Raw genomic sequence first — 15,393 nt, forward strand, 5'->3', positions numbered from 1 at the left:
CAGGCCTTTGGCCAAATGTTCAAATTTCAAGGGAACCAAAACAAGTTTTAATAGGGAAAAATTTGAAAAAACCTGATTTTCAAGCTAAATGTGATTTTTCTGCAGTGAAGATCCATGAAGATCTCCTGATTTCCTGCTATTTTTTTTATTATTTTAATTTTTATTTTTATTTTTTAATTGAATTTATGGAAAGTGTTTCCACTTTCCCTGCAGGATTCCAGACCAAAGGAGAGACACAAGAGGAGCTGCCAGGCCCTTCCCAAGTGTTTGATTCCAATGGGTTCAGGATTGAAATTTGAGGAATTTCCAGGTATTTTCTGTCCCTAAAAGCTTCCTAAAATCTCAGGATAAAGCCACAATAAACATTATTTCATCGAGGTTTTTTTTACTACAATATTTGGAATTATTAGGAGGCAAAAAACACAAGGAAATTACAGAAAAAAGCAGAAATTAATTCAGAATTTCATTTTCCTCCCTGAGAAACTCCACTTCACACCCTCCCCCCCACAGCTGGGTATAAAATCATTTTATTTTACAGAGATTTTTAAAGATTTTAAAGATTTTAAAGAGCTGAATCTGCTTCTCCAACTTCTTTAGAATGAGCTCTGAAACAGGAGCAGGAGGCTCCCCACACATCTCATTCAAAAGTGAGAAAATACACCCAAAAGTGGAAAATACACCCAAAAATTGCATTTTCAAGTTCCCATTCCGTATTTAAACCCAGAGAAATCTGTTTTGTTTTGTTGTTGTTGTTGTTTTTTTTAATATTTATTTATTTAAATATGCAATTATAGAGGTCAGAATTGTCACTTTGGCACTATGACACTTAAAAAAAAAATAAATTTATTTTTGTCCTTAAGGTATCTCAGCAGTAACTGCTCCCTGTATCAGCATTCATAAATATTTTATATTCTTTTCTATTTACACTATATATTATTTATTTTCTATTACCAATCAACTAAATACAGACCCAAAAGGTTTTCTTATAGTTTTACCAGGAGAAAAAAAAAAATAAAATAAAATCCCAGAAGTATCAAACAGATTACAAATCAGTGGATCTTGCTACTAAAATAAGAATTAAATATTTGCTGAAAATTCAGAATACACCACACATTCAAAGAAATATGGAAGGAAAATTTGAGCTAATTTTCCCAATTTTAGCACACACACAGAGCTAAAATGGAATAATTCCCAGAGTTGGAATCATTCCCAGCAGAGCAGGCTGGTGCAGGATCTCAAACTCCCAGATTTTTATGGCAAACTGAAATTTCCTTACAAGTCCAAACTCTCCAAAGTGGAGTTTTCCAGAAATAAGGACATGGAACTCACCCTTGGTTCTGGAAATAAATTACCCCATCAAACCCACCATTCTTTTTGGAAATAACCTCATTTAATCTACCCCTGTTTCTGGAAATAAAGAACCCCACTGAACCTACTCTTATTTCTGGAAATAAATAATCCCATCAAACCTACCCTTGTTTTTGGCAATAACCCCTCTGAATCCACTCTTGTTCTTGGAAATAAAAACTACTTTTGTTTCTGGAAATAATCCCATGGAATCTACCCTTGTTTCTGGAAATAACACCATAGAACTTACTCTTATTTCTGGAAATAAATAACCCCACTGAATCTAACCCTGTTTCTGGCAATAACCCCATTGAATCCACCCTTGTTTCTGGAAATAAATTACCCCATACAAACTTAACTCTTCTTTCTGGAAATAAATAACCCCACTGAATCTACCCCTGTTTCTGACAATAAATACCCCACGGAACCTACCCTTGTTTCTGGAAATAACCCCACTGAATCTACCCTTGTTTCTGGAAATAATCCCATCAAACCCACCCTTGTTTCTGGCAATAACCCCTCTGAATCCACCCTCTTTTTTTGGAAATCAAACCTACCCTTGTTTCTGGCTGAGTGCAGACCTCCCCATCAGCCAGGCAGGCGACGAGCGAGCTGAAAGTGTAATGGAAATGACGGAAATGCATTTTCCCAGCGATCCCTGCACAATTCCCAAGATTTTCAGGAGCCCTGGATGCTGCTGCACACAGCATTTATAAACCAAAGGTAGCCCAACCCCTGATATATTAAAAAAAAAAACAACTCTCTCAGAGCATCCTGTGTGTGTGTGTGACAGCAAATTCCTGAGCAGAGTCCCGAGTGCTTGGACAGAGATGGGAACAAAATGTAAGGTGGACTGGAAAGAGGTGACGTCAGCAATTAGTCAGCTTCCCTCTAACTAATTAGCAGGAGCATGGAAAATGCAGCAGAGCTGAGCAGGGGCAGCTGCTGCCCAGCCTCTTGCAGCATAGTTTCCACTGGCAGTAATTCCATGCAGCTCCCCCCCACTGGGAGTGTGGCATGGAAAATGTTCCTGTCCAGGCAGAACGAGGCAGCAGGAAAATTGCTTAATTCCCGATGAATTAGCAGGAAAAACTGCTTAATTCCTCATTAATTAGCAGGAGAACTGTCTAGTTCCTGATGAATTAGCAGAAAAACTGCTTAATTCCTGATGAATTAGCAGGAAAACTGCTTAATTCCTAATGAATTAGCAGGAAAATTTCCTAATTCCTCATTAATTAGCAGGAAAACTGCCTAATTCTCGATTAAGTAGCAGGAAAACTGCTTAATTCCTAATGAATTAGCAGGAAAATTTCCTAATTCCTTATTAATTAGCAGGAAAATTTCCTAATTCCTCATTAACTAGCAGGAAAACTGCTTAATTCCTCATTAATTAGCAGGAAAACTGTCTAGTTCCTGATGAATTAGCAGGAAAACTGCCTAATTCCTGATGAATTAGCAGGAAAATTTCCTAATTCCCGATTTTTTGGGGGATGGAAAACAAACCCCCTCAGGTGAGCAGCTCGTTTTTTGTTCCATGAATACCCAGAGGTTGAAATGTAGAGATTGATTTGGGAAATTGATTTTCTTCCCATCACAAGGAGGATTCATTTGGAAACTTCTTCAAAGCAACTCCGTGCATTAATTAGTGGTTTTGCCTTATTAAAAAAACTCTTTCCCAGCTTCTTAAAGCAGGCAGGGTTTTGTCAGGGGTTGCTTTGTGTTTCTTTTTCCTACCAGGAGGAGGTGTGGAATCTGAATTTCTGATATTTTTTAGGACACCTGCATCCCAGTTTTAAAGCAATTCCCAAAAAAGCAGCACAAAACACAGGTTTTTGTGAGGGTTTCGTGGTCTTTTCTTATGGAATTTTTTTTTTGGGGGGGGGTGGGAGTTCTTTTTGTTTTGTGGGGTTTTTTTTTTTTAAATCAAGAACCACTAAAAAAAACTCACCACCATTTCAAGTAATTATTGAAGTTTAAACTGAAGCTTTCACAAACTATTTGGAACTCTCTAATGCACATTGAGCTCCAAAATTACAATGCATCCAAAATCTAAAATGCCTTTGGTTCATTCTGTTTTAACACCATGACAGAAGCACCAAGTTTTAAGGAATACCTGCAAAAAAATGCCCAGTGCTAAGTTTAAAACCCGGTTTTATCAATATTTAACCACATAAAAGAGCAGTCTCCATTTTTAGGGGTTCTACTTGCTAAACTCCTTTTTAAAGTCAAATTCTCTGCTGATCTTAGGTTACCTCAGTGTAAAAGTTACCACAGCATGAAATAAAAAATATTTAATACAATTTCTTAGAACTTTTTCTTGCAAGTCCACACTTAAAAATCTCAGGATCACTGAAGTTGTTAAAAAACTTCAAGATTATCAAATCCAAGCTGTGACTGATTCTCCACCCCCTTGTCCCCTGCCCAGAGCACTGAGTGTCACATCCAGATATTCCCTGGACACCTCCAGGGGTGGGGACTCCAAACCCCCATGGTGGAGGGGGGGGTCTGGCCACCCTTCCTGTGATAAATTCCATCTGGGAGGATGGGATGAGAGATCTGAACACACACACACAAACACAAAAATTCAGAATTCACCACCAGCCCTGACACTCCTGAGCCCACAAAACCACACTGAGCACATCCCAAATCCTGTCCCTGAGCTGCAATTTGCTGTCAGCCATCCTCAAGGTTCTGGATGTGGAAGGAGCAGGTGTGACTCCAATAAATGTGAGAGGTCAGGATGCTCACCTGGAAAGAATGGCCATGAATCACCTGAGCACAAACAGGCTGCCCTGTACATGGCAGGGAACTGCAGCTCCTGATAAGAAAAAAAGCAGAGCAGGTTCCTGGCACAGCCCCAGGGTCACTGCAGCACCTCTGGGGAACATTCCTGTCCCCAGAGCTCACAAAAGAGGAAAATAGCAAATAAAAAAAAAATCTCTCTGACTGCTTTCCTCAAGGCCACCTGCACATTACTGAGAGCCAGGGATAATGACTCCAGAAGCCACCTTTCAAAGGAACTTTGTCATCTAATCCAGGACTAGAGCCTGGCTGTGAACAAACCACGTGGTTCTAAGACATTGAACACCTCACAAAAGAATGTTGTCACAGTGTTCTTCGGATTTAAAAGAAATATTTAAGTCCTACTGATACACACAATGTTGTTAATTTGCCTTTTTAAAACCGTGAAGAAATCACTCCTAGTGTGTTTCATTTTGTCACTATCGTTGTGATTTTTTTGACATGGTTGTGTAGCAAAACATGGAATCACAAAAAGGTTTGGGTTGGAAGGGACCTTAAATCCCCCCCAGTGCCACCACCTCCCACTGTCCCAACGTCCAACCTGGAATTGAACATTCCAGGGATCCAGGGGCAGCCACAGCTGCTCTGGGAATTCCATCCCAGCCCCTTCCCAGGGAACAATTCCTAATTCCCAAAATCCCATCCATCCATCCATCCCTGCCCTCCTCCAGCTCAGGCCAGGTCTCTCAGGATTTAAAATAAACCACTTGGAGTTACTAACACCAAACTCAAGCACTGTGTCAAAAGAAAAAGCCCCAAATCCCACCGGCCCTGGTGCAGGTATTGAAGAGCTGGGGAAGGCAGAGTTTGGTGTGGAGAGTTCTGAGATGATGCAGAAACCACGAGGCCAAGTTACAAAAGCCCCATTGCTGAACCCTGAGTGTTGCAATGTTCCCACTGTGGCCTCAGCTCTTGGTAAGGTTTGGTAGCCAAGTGCAAACAGCTTGGCTGGGACAGGAACATTGCAACACCTCAGGAGTCCTGGATTTGATGTTCTGATATTATCACAGGGCAGCTTTTCTGCTCCCTTATCTCCCTTCTGAGAGTTTGCTGCGTCCTGTCCTCTCTTGGACACTCCCTGCTGAGCTACAGACAGAACAAAGGCAAAATCACCAGAACACAGAGGAGCTGGAGCTGCTGCAGAGAGCCCAGAGGAGGCAGCAGGATGAGCAGAGGGATGGAGCAGCTCTGCTGGGAGGAAAGGCTGGCACAGCTGGGATTGTTCAGCCTGGAGAGGAGAAGCTTTGGGCTGAGCTCAGGGTGGCCTTGCAGGGCCTGAAGGAGCTGCAGGAACCATGGAGAGAGACAATTGCCAAGGGATGGAGGGACAGCACCCAGGGAATGGAGGGACAGCACCCAGGGAATGGAGGGACAGCACCCAGGGAATGGAGGGACAGCACCCAGGGAATGCAGGGACAGCACACAGGGAATGGCCTCAAACTGAAAAATTACAGATTTAGATCAGATATTAAGAAAAAATTCCTCCCTGGCACAGGGTGCCCAGAGCAGCTGTGGCTGCCCCTGGATCCCTGGCAGTGCCCAAGGCCAGGTTGGACATTGGGACAGTGGGAGGTGACCCTGCCATGGCAGGGGTGGCACTGGATGGGATTTAAGGTCCCTTCCCACCCAGACCATTCCATGGCTCCACGGTGCTGCTGCACTTTGGGGATGAAAGCAAAGGGCTCAGAGCAGTGCAGGGTCAGCTCTGCTTCCTCTGCTTTCACCTTTCCTTTGAAAGCTGAAAATTCCAGGGCTCACATTCTGCAAGTTGAGCTCTAAAATTGCAGACAAGGTGCTCAGTCAAGATTTAAAGTGCTCCCAAGAGCACCTGACAGATCCTCCAGCACTGCCCAAGAATAGAAATATGACAGAGACCATTTCTGGAACATTTCTGGGGGCTGGAAGGACAATCAGAGAGTCCAGTAAATATATGAAACAGTGGGAAGACAGAATGATGGAATGCCATAATTAGCCCCACAATTCCATCTCCAAGTTCAGTGGAACAGGTGAAGCACAGAAGAGAAGGAAGTGAGAGCACAGAAGCAGAAATCAAAGCAAGGCAACTCAGCACAAACTACAACAGCTACAACAGCAAAGAGAACAATCAGGAAAGGAAAATGAATGTGAAGTTAAAAACGTTGGGAATTCTCTAAGTTCTGATAAAATTACCCCCCAAGAGCCATAAATCAGAACAATCCAGCCCATCCTCCCTCCTCCCTGGCAGGTTTTACAGCTGCCCTTGGAGGTGCTCTTTGTGGAATCCCTGCACTCCCACTCCAGAGCTGCTGCCTTTTTCCTATCAACACCCAGCTTCTATTCCTGTCTCCATGTTAATTATCCTGCCTCAGCCCTTCCTCAGGACAGGATAAACATCTCCAAGTTATCTACCATGAAAATCACACTGCTCTCATTTTCCTGAGGGTTGGTAAAGGACAAAGAGGAGCAAACAGAAAGGAATAAACAGGTTCCAGAGCTATCCATGCATATATTTGGGGTCAGGGAGATCTGTGAGCACTGGAACACACCTGGATCAGATATTGGGAAGAAATTCCTCCCTGTGAGGGTGGGGAGGTCCTGGCATAGGGTGCCCAGAGAAACTGTGCCCCATCCCAAATTATTCCAGGATTCTGAGCAGCCTGACTCACCCAGAGCCAGAAGTGAGGGCAGTGAGTTAAAAGCATTTGCCTCCAAAGCCCTGCACAAGCCTTAGTCTCATTTTACAGGACAAAAATGAATCCACATTCCCAACCACTCCCTTGCTCCCCAAAAAAAAACCAAAAATACCCTCAAAACAAAAATCATAAATTCCCAGACTGGGTTTGGAAGGGACCTCAAATCCCCCCCAGTGCCACCCCTGCCATGGCAGGGACACCTCCCACTGTCCCAGTGTCCAAGCTGGAACTGAACATTCCAGGGATCCAGGGGCAGCCACAGCTGCTCTGGGCACCCTGTGCCAGGGCCTCACTGCCCTCTGAGTAAAGAATTTCTTCCTATAATTTTTTTAAACATTAATACTGGGAGTTAATTCTGCCTCCCTTCTCCTCCCTGTGTGTGTTTGTGACCTGGGTGTGCTTGGCATGGGAAAAATGTGCAGGGCTAAATGAGAGGCATGAGTGGGTGTGCTGCCATGCCAGGCTGGGCCAGTGCCAGCCTGGGCCAGTGCCAGGCTCCCACTGCTCAGGCTGCTGGGGACAAAAGTGCTCTAAAGTAGGATTGGTCTGCCAGGGAAATTTGACTTCATGAGAAATCCTGTCAGACTTACAAAAAGAAATCAGGTTTCCTTCCAGACACCACCCCCAGAGCAGCTGTGGCTGCCCCTGGATCCCTGGAATGTTCAATCCCAGGTTGGACATTGGGACAGTGGGAGGTGTCCCTGCCATGGCAGGAGGGTGAAACTAAATCATCTTTAAGGTCCTTTCTAAGTTAAACCATTCTGTAATTCTGTGACAACTTCTTCTGCTCTGTGGTTATAAAAAGTTGTCTTTTAAAGTCCCACATTATATTTTCTGCATCCCTCAGAAGGATACAAGTGAAATAAATATATTCCTCCAGCATGGAAATCATCTGCACAAACCAATTTGTTAAGGACACCAGAAGTCTGTGGGATCACAGGATGAACTGCACAAGGAGAATGTGCAGATTTATTTACAGTAAAGAAACCAGAGCACAACACCACGAGGCCACAAACTGGTTTTCCAAATGACACCATGCCCTGGCTGGAGCCAAGGAATGCCCACAGGGTGACTCCATGGAAAAGGGGATGGAGCTGGGAGGGGCAGCAGCAGCTCCTGTCACCTCCTGTGTCACAGCAAACACAACTCTGGGTGTCTGAGAGCCCTGCAGGGACCTCACCCCCAGTGCCCAGCACACAAACCCCGACCCCTGTGCAGCCTGAAACCATTTGAAGGATCTGAATCCATGGAATAGGAGGCACAAAGGCCTGCCTGGGCTCCATCCATTAATGCTGAGTGTCCCCTCTCCAAGGAGGAGTCCATAGTTATAAAACTTCACTGCTGGGCAATTCTGAGATCTTTACAGACATGAAGATTGTTAGAAATATTTATCAGAGAATTAATTCAGCCCAATTAGCATGCTCTGTATGGCAGCACAGATATTTACTGCAGAAAATAAACTCAGCTGACAAGAAACATCGAAGACCACGTGGCTGGGCTGCAGTGTCACCTCTGTTTTAGACTTCCAGCTATTCCAGGAAAATCTTTTCCTGTTCCAAACAGAAGCAGAGAAATGAGTGCTCATTTTCTAAGATGTCAGGCAAACCCACAGGAAAGCCAAAGGAAAAGTTATGAGGATTCTGCACCTCAAGCCACAAGACTCAGATACAAACTCAAGACTCAAACACTTTTCCACACCTGAAGTGACAGAGGGATAAATGCCAACGAGGTTGTAAAAAAAAACTCTGCCTGTTTCTACTGTCTTTATTTCTGTTTAAACTCATTAACTGCTTCACTCTAATTCCAAAATTATCTACAGGTGATGTATTTATAGTAGAAAAAGCACATTATGAAACATCTTTTGCAGTAATTGGGTTGGGAGATTAGAAAAGGGAAGGAGAAAGTTCTTGCAAAGTCAATCCAAGAAATAATTCCCTCACCACAGAGAAAGAATTTGGGTTCAGATCATCAAGAAGAAACTTTTAAAAAGTCTGGAAATTCCTGAGGACGACTATCCAGCAATAATATTATAATTAATCCACGATATCTTGGGGTGAGAGGAAATAAAACAGCTAAAGACAAAAGAAAAAGCAAAAGATGATGATAAACCCCAACGAAAGTAACCGAGGACATTTGTTGATTTTTATTTCTATTTCTGGCAGAAAGGAGGAGAGAAGGTGACAGGGACAGGAGTTCAGTGTCCAGCTCAGCACAGAAAACCTGCACAGGCCACCCTAGGAAAGGCTAAGCTGGAAAGGGAAGGGCAGGAAATCCTCAAACAACTCCTCTCCAGTTTGCTGAAGGTTTCTCTAAATATAGCTGGCTATATAAATCCTTCCCTCAGAGTGGAGATTAAAAAAGGGGGAAGAGGTGGAAATTTTCCAAAGATCACCTCTATTTGTTAGCAAGGAAAAAAGGACAAGGGCTTTGAAAACAAAATGGGTTAATAGGGCATTTTTTTATACTGGAGAAAAACTATTTACAGCAGAATTGAAGGAAGTGATTTGTTAAAAATGCTCTTGTAGCTCCCCAAGACAAAAAGAGGTTTCTCCCAAGCACCAGGAAACAATGAAATAAAGGAAGTGAGAGATCTCTACCACTGCAACCAGGAAAAATCAGCTTCACCCTGACCTTTCCAAGGTTATTTCTTCGAATTAATAGCTCAAAGAGGGAAAAAGTCAATCTAGAAAGTAATTAACAGATCTGTGGAGCTGCAAGATGAAATAATTTAAGGCAGAAAGAAGGGACATGTTCAAACCCATCACTCCTGAAGAAAAAAGGGGCTTTGGATCATGACTTCCTGAGTGAGGGGGCACCTTCTCCATGAAGACCTGGCTGTTTTATGAAGAGGGAACAGCTGTAAAGTTATTTCTAAGTGAACTGAGCAGAGGGAGAGGTGCAGGGAATAGGACACGTGCTTCCAGTGGGATTGCAGCATTCCTGGAGTGTGTCCTGCACGCTGTGACACTGAGCACAGCTGGAGCCCTGCACATCACCAGGGCCCAGGGACAGCCAGGGAGGGCTCAGTGCCACGTCTGGGGACAGAGCAGGGACCACATTTCACAGAAATTTAACCCAGATCTACTGAAATGGTGACAGAGCCACAAGGGGAACAAGCCTGAGCAGCCCAAACACGAAGGGATGGGGAATGGGAAACACAGCCAGGCTGTGACAGCTCAGCAGAGGATGGGGGTGAAAGGGACAGGGACAAAGCTCAGGGAATCCCCAAATCCCCGAGGCTGGCAAAGCCCTCCCAGCCCCTGCAGTCCCAGCTGTGCCCCATGGCCACCTTGGCACCCTGAGTGCCACCTCCAGGTGCCACCTGCAGGGATGGGCACTCCAAAGCTCCCTGGGCAGCCCCTGCCAAGGCCTGAGCTCCCTTTCCATGGGGAAATTCCTGCTGCTGTCCAAGCTGAGCCTGCCCTGGCCCAGCCTGAGGCCGTTCCCTCTCCTCCTGTCCCTGTTCCCTGGAGCACAGCCCGACCCCCCCTCCCTGAGCCATCCCCCTAAAAATGTTCCCTAATTCTCCTCCGTGGGAAGAAGGGGAAGTTCCCCATAAAGGATCCAGCAGTGCCACAGTCCAGCCCCACAGCTGACAGGGCTTTCCTCAAACCCCATCCCATCAAAGCCAGCATGGTCAGAGCTCCCCCTGACCCAGATGTTCCCATAGGAAGCAAATCCTTTCCCAATTCCTGCCTTCCAATACCAGCAACGACATAAAAGAGACCCAGAACACTGAAGCCAAACACGGTTCATTATCTAAAACAACCCCAGTGCCAACAAGCTGAGATCAGTTTTGCTCTCAGGTGAAAGGGGAGTGAGGAAGACACAACTTATCTGACAGGACAGGAGCTTTTAAAAGTTAAATTCTGAGCTGCTTGTGTAAGGTTGGGATCAGATTCAGCTTCCAGGATCTGAAGGAGTTACAAGATGGAAGATGGAGAATTTTTCCAAGGGTATGGAGGGACAGCACACAGGGAATGGCTTCAAAGCAGGATCTGATGGGATTTGGGGCAGGAATTGTTCCCTGGCAGGGTGGGCAGGGCTGGCACAGGGTGCCCAGAGCAGCTGTGGCTGCCCCTGGATCCCTGGCAGTGCCCAAGGCCAGGTTGGACACTGGGACAGTGGGAGGTGTCCCTGCCATGGAACTGGCTGATCTTTAATGCCCCTTCCAACCCAAACCATTCCAATATATACATTATATCTTCAAAATATATCTCCAATTTATAACGTTAGAGTAAGAGCCTGATGTCAGCATCCCAGTCTTTTAAATATTCCTTGAGGGAAAAAATGTTTTTTTTGGCTCCCTGGCTTGATGACACACACACTGATCATCACAGCAGCACCAAAAGCCAGGTGGAAATTTTAGTTTAATATGATTCCATCTCCACTGCAAGTTTTCTGAGAAGACCAAAGAAGTCAATATATCTTTATCTCACTTTATACATTCCAGGTAATGAAGGAGGGGAAAATGAAAGGTCAGTACAGAGGAAAAAAAAGCAGAAGGAATGAATCTGTGTCAGCCTGTCTGTATTCCCTACTCAACATCTCAATCAAGAGTCAATCAGTGCACATTAAAGGTTCAGGTAAAGCAATTAAAGAAGCCCAACTACTTTTTCTTTGAGCAACCAAGGCTTTGTTTCCAAATCTGTTCTGAAAGTCAAAGGGGTTGGAAAGTGTCCAGGGCAAGGAATGGAGCTGGGAAAGGGCTGGAGAATTCCTGAGGGAAATGGGAAAGGGGCTCAGGCTGGAGAAAAGGAGGCTCAGGGGGGACCTTGTGGCTCTGCACAAGTCCCTGCCAGGAGGGGACAGCCAGGGGGGATTTGGGATCTGGGAACAGGGACAGGAGGAGAGGGAATGGCCTCAGGCTGGGCCAGGGGAGCTTTCCCTTCTGAGTTTCACCTGCACTTTCCTACTGAAAGCCTTCAAACTGTGCAGGCTGGAGTTTGTCCAGCAGAGATGGAGAATTTCCATTCCTCAAGGCCCATGGAAATCAAGCAGGCAGCCTGTGCCACCACTGCAGTGACCCCTGTATTTACTGCCCCAGAACTGCCAAATGCCACCTTTAGCCAGAGGAGTGTACTGAGGTCCCTGCTCCCAGAGGTTGCTCCTCAGATATTCCAGATATTCCAGCTGCTTTTGGCAGAATAATCCACAGGTGTCATTCCATGGGCTGCAATCCAAGCCCTCCCAGAGCTGTCACTGCTCCCTGCTGACATTTCTGAAGGAATAAATCTGATTACTGGGCAGCAAACAAAGCTTTGGAACAAGCACTTTTTCCTCAGGGGATCATCAAAACCTGGGAGACAATTTTGTTCACCATTTAATCCCAGATTGGTTTGGGTTGGGAGGGACCTCAAATCCAACCCAGTGCCACCCCTGCCATGGCAGGGACACCTCCCACTGTCCCAATGTCCAACCTGGAACTGAACATTCCAGGGATCCAGGGACAGCCACAGCTGCTCTGGGCAACTTCCCCACCTTCACAGGGAAAGATTTTTTTTTTCCTCATTTTAATCTAAACCTTCCCCCCATCAGTTTGAAGCCATCACCTCTTGTCCTGTCACCACAAACTGTTGTAAAAACTTCTTGAAAGTTCCAAACTTATTTCTTCCTCCTTCACTTTAAATTCTCACCTATTCCAGGGCTGTGAATTGTCAACCCAGGCTTGCTCTCATTTCACTTCTTCATTTTCTGGATCTTAATTCAACAGCTACTCCTGAGACAGAAGAAAGAAAATCTTCCAGAAGGTTTCCTGCATCTGTTGCTATTATTCCAAAAGGAGAATAAAGAATTTTGGAATATCCTGAGTGGAAGGGACCCACAGGATCATCAATCCAATCCCTGGCCTTGCACAGACCCAACAATCCCAGCCTGGGCACCCCTGGCAGATGCAAATTCCAACTGCAGTGCCAAGAAGGAGCTGTTTTTCCTGAAGCCTCACAGGATACGTTTGAATAGCTTCAAATGTATGAGCTGGTGTCATTTTTGCATTAGGAAATCTAAATAAATTCAAATAAAATATGCAGAGTTGTGCTCTGTCACATCAGGGCCATTTACAAATTCCATGGGGCACAGTTTTCCAGTCAACCATCTGAAAAATAAATACCTCCAGTGTGCTTCTTCCATCCTTGGAAAAATCGGTGATTTACACTTCCATTTCCAAGCATTAAACACTGAATTCCTGTTCACTGAGTGGGAACACAAAAGTTTGGAAATTCCACTACAGAGTAGCTGAGTAATCACCAGCCTCATTTAGAAAACTTTTGAATGTGGCAAATATATTCCACAATGTAAAGGCTTTTTCCAACACGTTTCAACTCCTGCTGGAAATATACTCAAATGATCAAGAATAAATTAATGATGATTTTCCCTCATTTGGGTACTGAAAAGGAAATAAATATTTTCAGACAGTATTTCATGGCAATTATTTTTCTATTCATCTAAAAAAAAAAAAATAAATTATTCCATTTGGAAAAACATTCCAACACCATTGCCATCCAGGATTTTCAACCAAACCTGCTGAGGGAAGAACAAAACCCTCTAAAGAAAATCCATTTATCCCTAATCCACCTGAAAGCCTGATCAGCACTGGAATTTCTTTGGGCTCATCCCCACCCTGCACTTGGGAGCTCAGAGTAGCTGGAGACCCTCTGGAAAATGTGAAATATTGATGGCTGCTAAATGCCTGGGGAGGGTGGCAGAAAAATCACACTGGGTTTGTTCTCAATGAAAGGGGAACAGAAAAAGCAGGGTAAAAGTTGGGAATTTCTAAGGAGAAGGAAACAAAGTGCAGGATAAAAGTTGGGAATTTCTGAGGAGCAGGAAACACAGCAGGATGGAGTTTGGAAATTTCTGTGGAGAAGAAAGAAGTTTGGGAATATCTAAGGAGCAGGAAACAAAGAGCAGGATAAAAGTTGGGAATTTCTGAAGAGCAGGAAACAGAGCAGGATGGAGTTTGGGAATTTCTGAAGAGCAGAAAACAGAGCAGGATGAAGTTTGGGAATTTCTGAAGAGCAGGAAACAAAGAGCAGGATAAAAGTTGGGAATTTCTGAGGAGAAAGAAACAAAGAGCAGCATGGAGTTTGGGAATTTCTGAAGAGAAGGAAACAGAGCAGGAAGAAGTTTGGGAATTTCTGAGCAGCAGAAAAAAAGCAGGATGGAGTTTGGGAATTTCTGAGGAGCAGGATGGAGTTTGGGAATTTCTGAGGAGCAGAAAAAAAGCAGGATGGAGTTTGGGAATTTCTGAGGAGCAGGATGAAATTTGGGAATTTCTGAGGAGCATTCTCTACTGGGACCCCACATTCAGACAGGAATAATCTCCTCAGGACACGACTCAATCCTTTCAGGAATGATGTGGAAAAGAAGGCATTGAGTTTGCTTTTGAAAGAGCTCCTTCAGGGAAGGAAAATGTCCCTTAAAGAGCTTTCCCCAAATCAGCTCGAGAGACATTTCCCCAAATCATCAGAGAGCAGCCAAAGGCTGGAATGTCTGGAGCCTCTTAGAAAATTTCCAGCAGGAAAAAGGGTTAAAGGACAAGGGAGAAATGAAAAGTGTATTTGGCAGAGGATGCTGGCTTCAGGTTTTAAGAATCAAAGGCCAGAAGTGACAGGAAGAATTCCAAATGGCTCTCTGAGGCATTGGAAAGGGGACACAAATTGTGCAGAAATAAAAATTCCAGTGGATGGAGAGGTGCAGTGGAGCTTGGATGTGGAGGGGAGTGCTCAGCTCTGTGGGATCCACAATGGCTGAGAATTCACTTTTTAAATGTCTTCAGGTGGATTGCACCATCCACTTCCCCAGCAAATTAAAGGTGTTTAGGCACCTTTCCTTTACTTTGCCCTCTTCCCAAAGAAACTCAGGAACAGCTGAACACAAAATAAAGGCACCAGCTTTCATTTATTAATAACAGAAATTCAATTTATTCCCCCTGCCATAGCTGGTTTAATCCAGAATAAATCCATGCATGAGCTGTTCCCACAAGAAAAGAAACCACTACCATCAAATCTAACACAGAACAAACCAAAAAATCTGTTAAGAAAAACCCAAACACAACCCAACTTCCTCTGCAGCTCCTTAAAAATCTCAGATGCATCACCTTTGGCAGAGGCAGCTGTTGGCAAGGAAGAGGGAGCTGCAGAAAATGGGATTTGTCAGGAATTCAATATTCAGCTTCAGATCTGTGACAGGACAGAACCTGCAGCTCTTTCCAAAACCCAGGAGCTGCCCCAGACATTTGGATCCACAGCCCACTCACAAAAATTCCCCCAGGATTCACTCCAAGAACACTGAAAGCTTCAATCCTCACACCCCCCTCAACTTCTTTGTGGCATTTCTGGGGTTTTTTTTAGCCCTGTAACACCAGAATAATAAACACAAATCATGTTAAAACCATGGAAGCTCCCACACTTCCAGCAATTTGCAGGGGTAAAGCAGAGACTGGAGAACTTGGCTGATAATTACATTGATAACATAAAATAATTCATTTATTATCAACCAGAAAACAAATATTTGGTCAATTTGCTGCCTGCCAGGACAACATTCACTGCCAGTGATTATACCAGCAGGAGAA

At 44.4% G+C, this 15,393-nt stretch overlaps 1 protein-coding gene across 5 annotated transcripts in view; it reads right to left on the reverse strand.

Moving 5' to 3' along the window:
* The window catches only part of RCAN1 (regulator of calcineurin 1), a 39,148-nt gene that overhangs the window by 10,780 nt on the left and 12,975 nt on the right, over positions 1-15,393 (reverse strand). Inside the window, exon 1 of one of the 5 annotated variants that reach the window (XM_014893829.2) lies at positions 1,905-2,144. The exons of the other annotated variants lie outside the window; for them this stretch is intronic. Coding sequence (XP_014749315.1) covers positions 1,905-2,057 — 153 coding nt within the window. The 5' untranslated portion in view covers positions 2,058-2,144. Of the gene's footprint in view, positions 1-1,904; positions 2,145-15,393 lie in introns of those variants that run through there. 5 annotated transcript variants of the gene reach the window in all.

The sequence above is a fragment of the Sturnus vulgaris genome, chromosome 2, assembly GCF_052056855.1.
Source record: "Sturnus vulgaris isolate bStuVul1 chromosome 2, bStuVul1.hap1, whole genome shotgun sequence".
NCBI lineage: Eukaryota > Metazoa > Chordata > Aves > Passeriformes > Sturnidae > Sturnus > Sturnus vulgaris.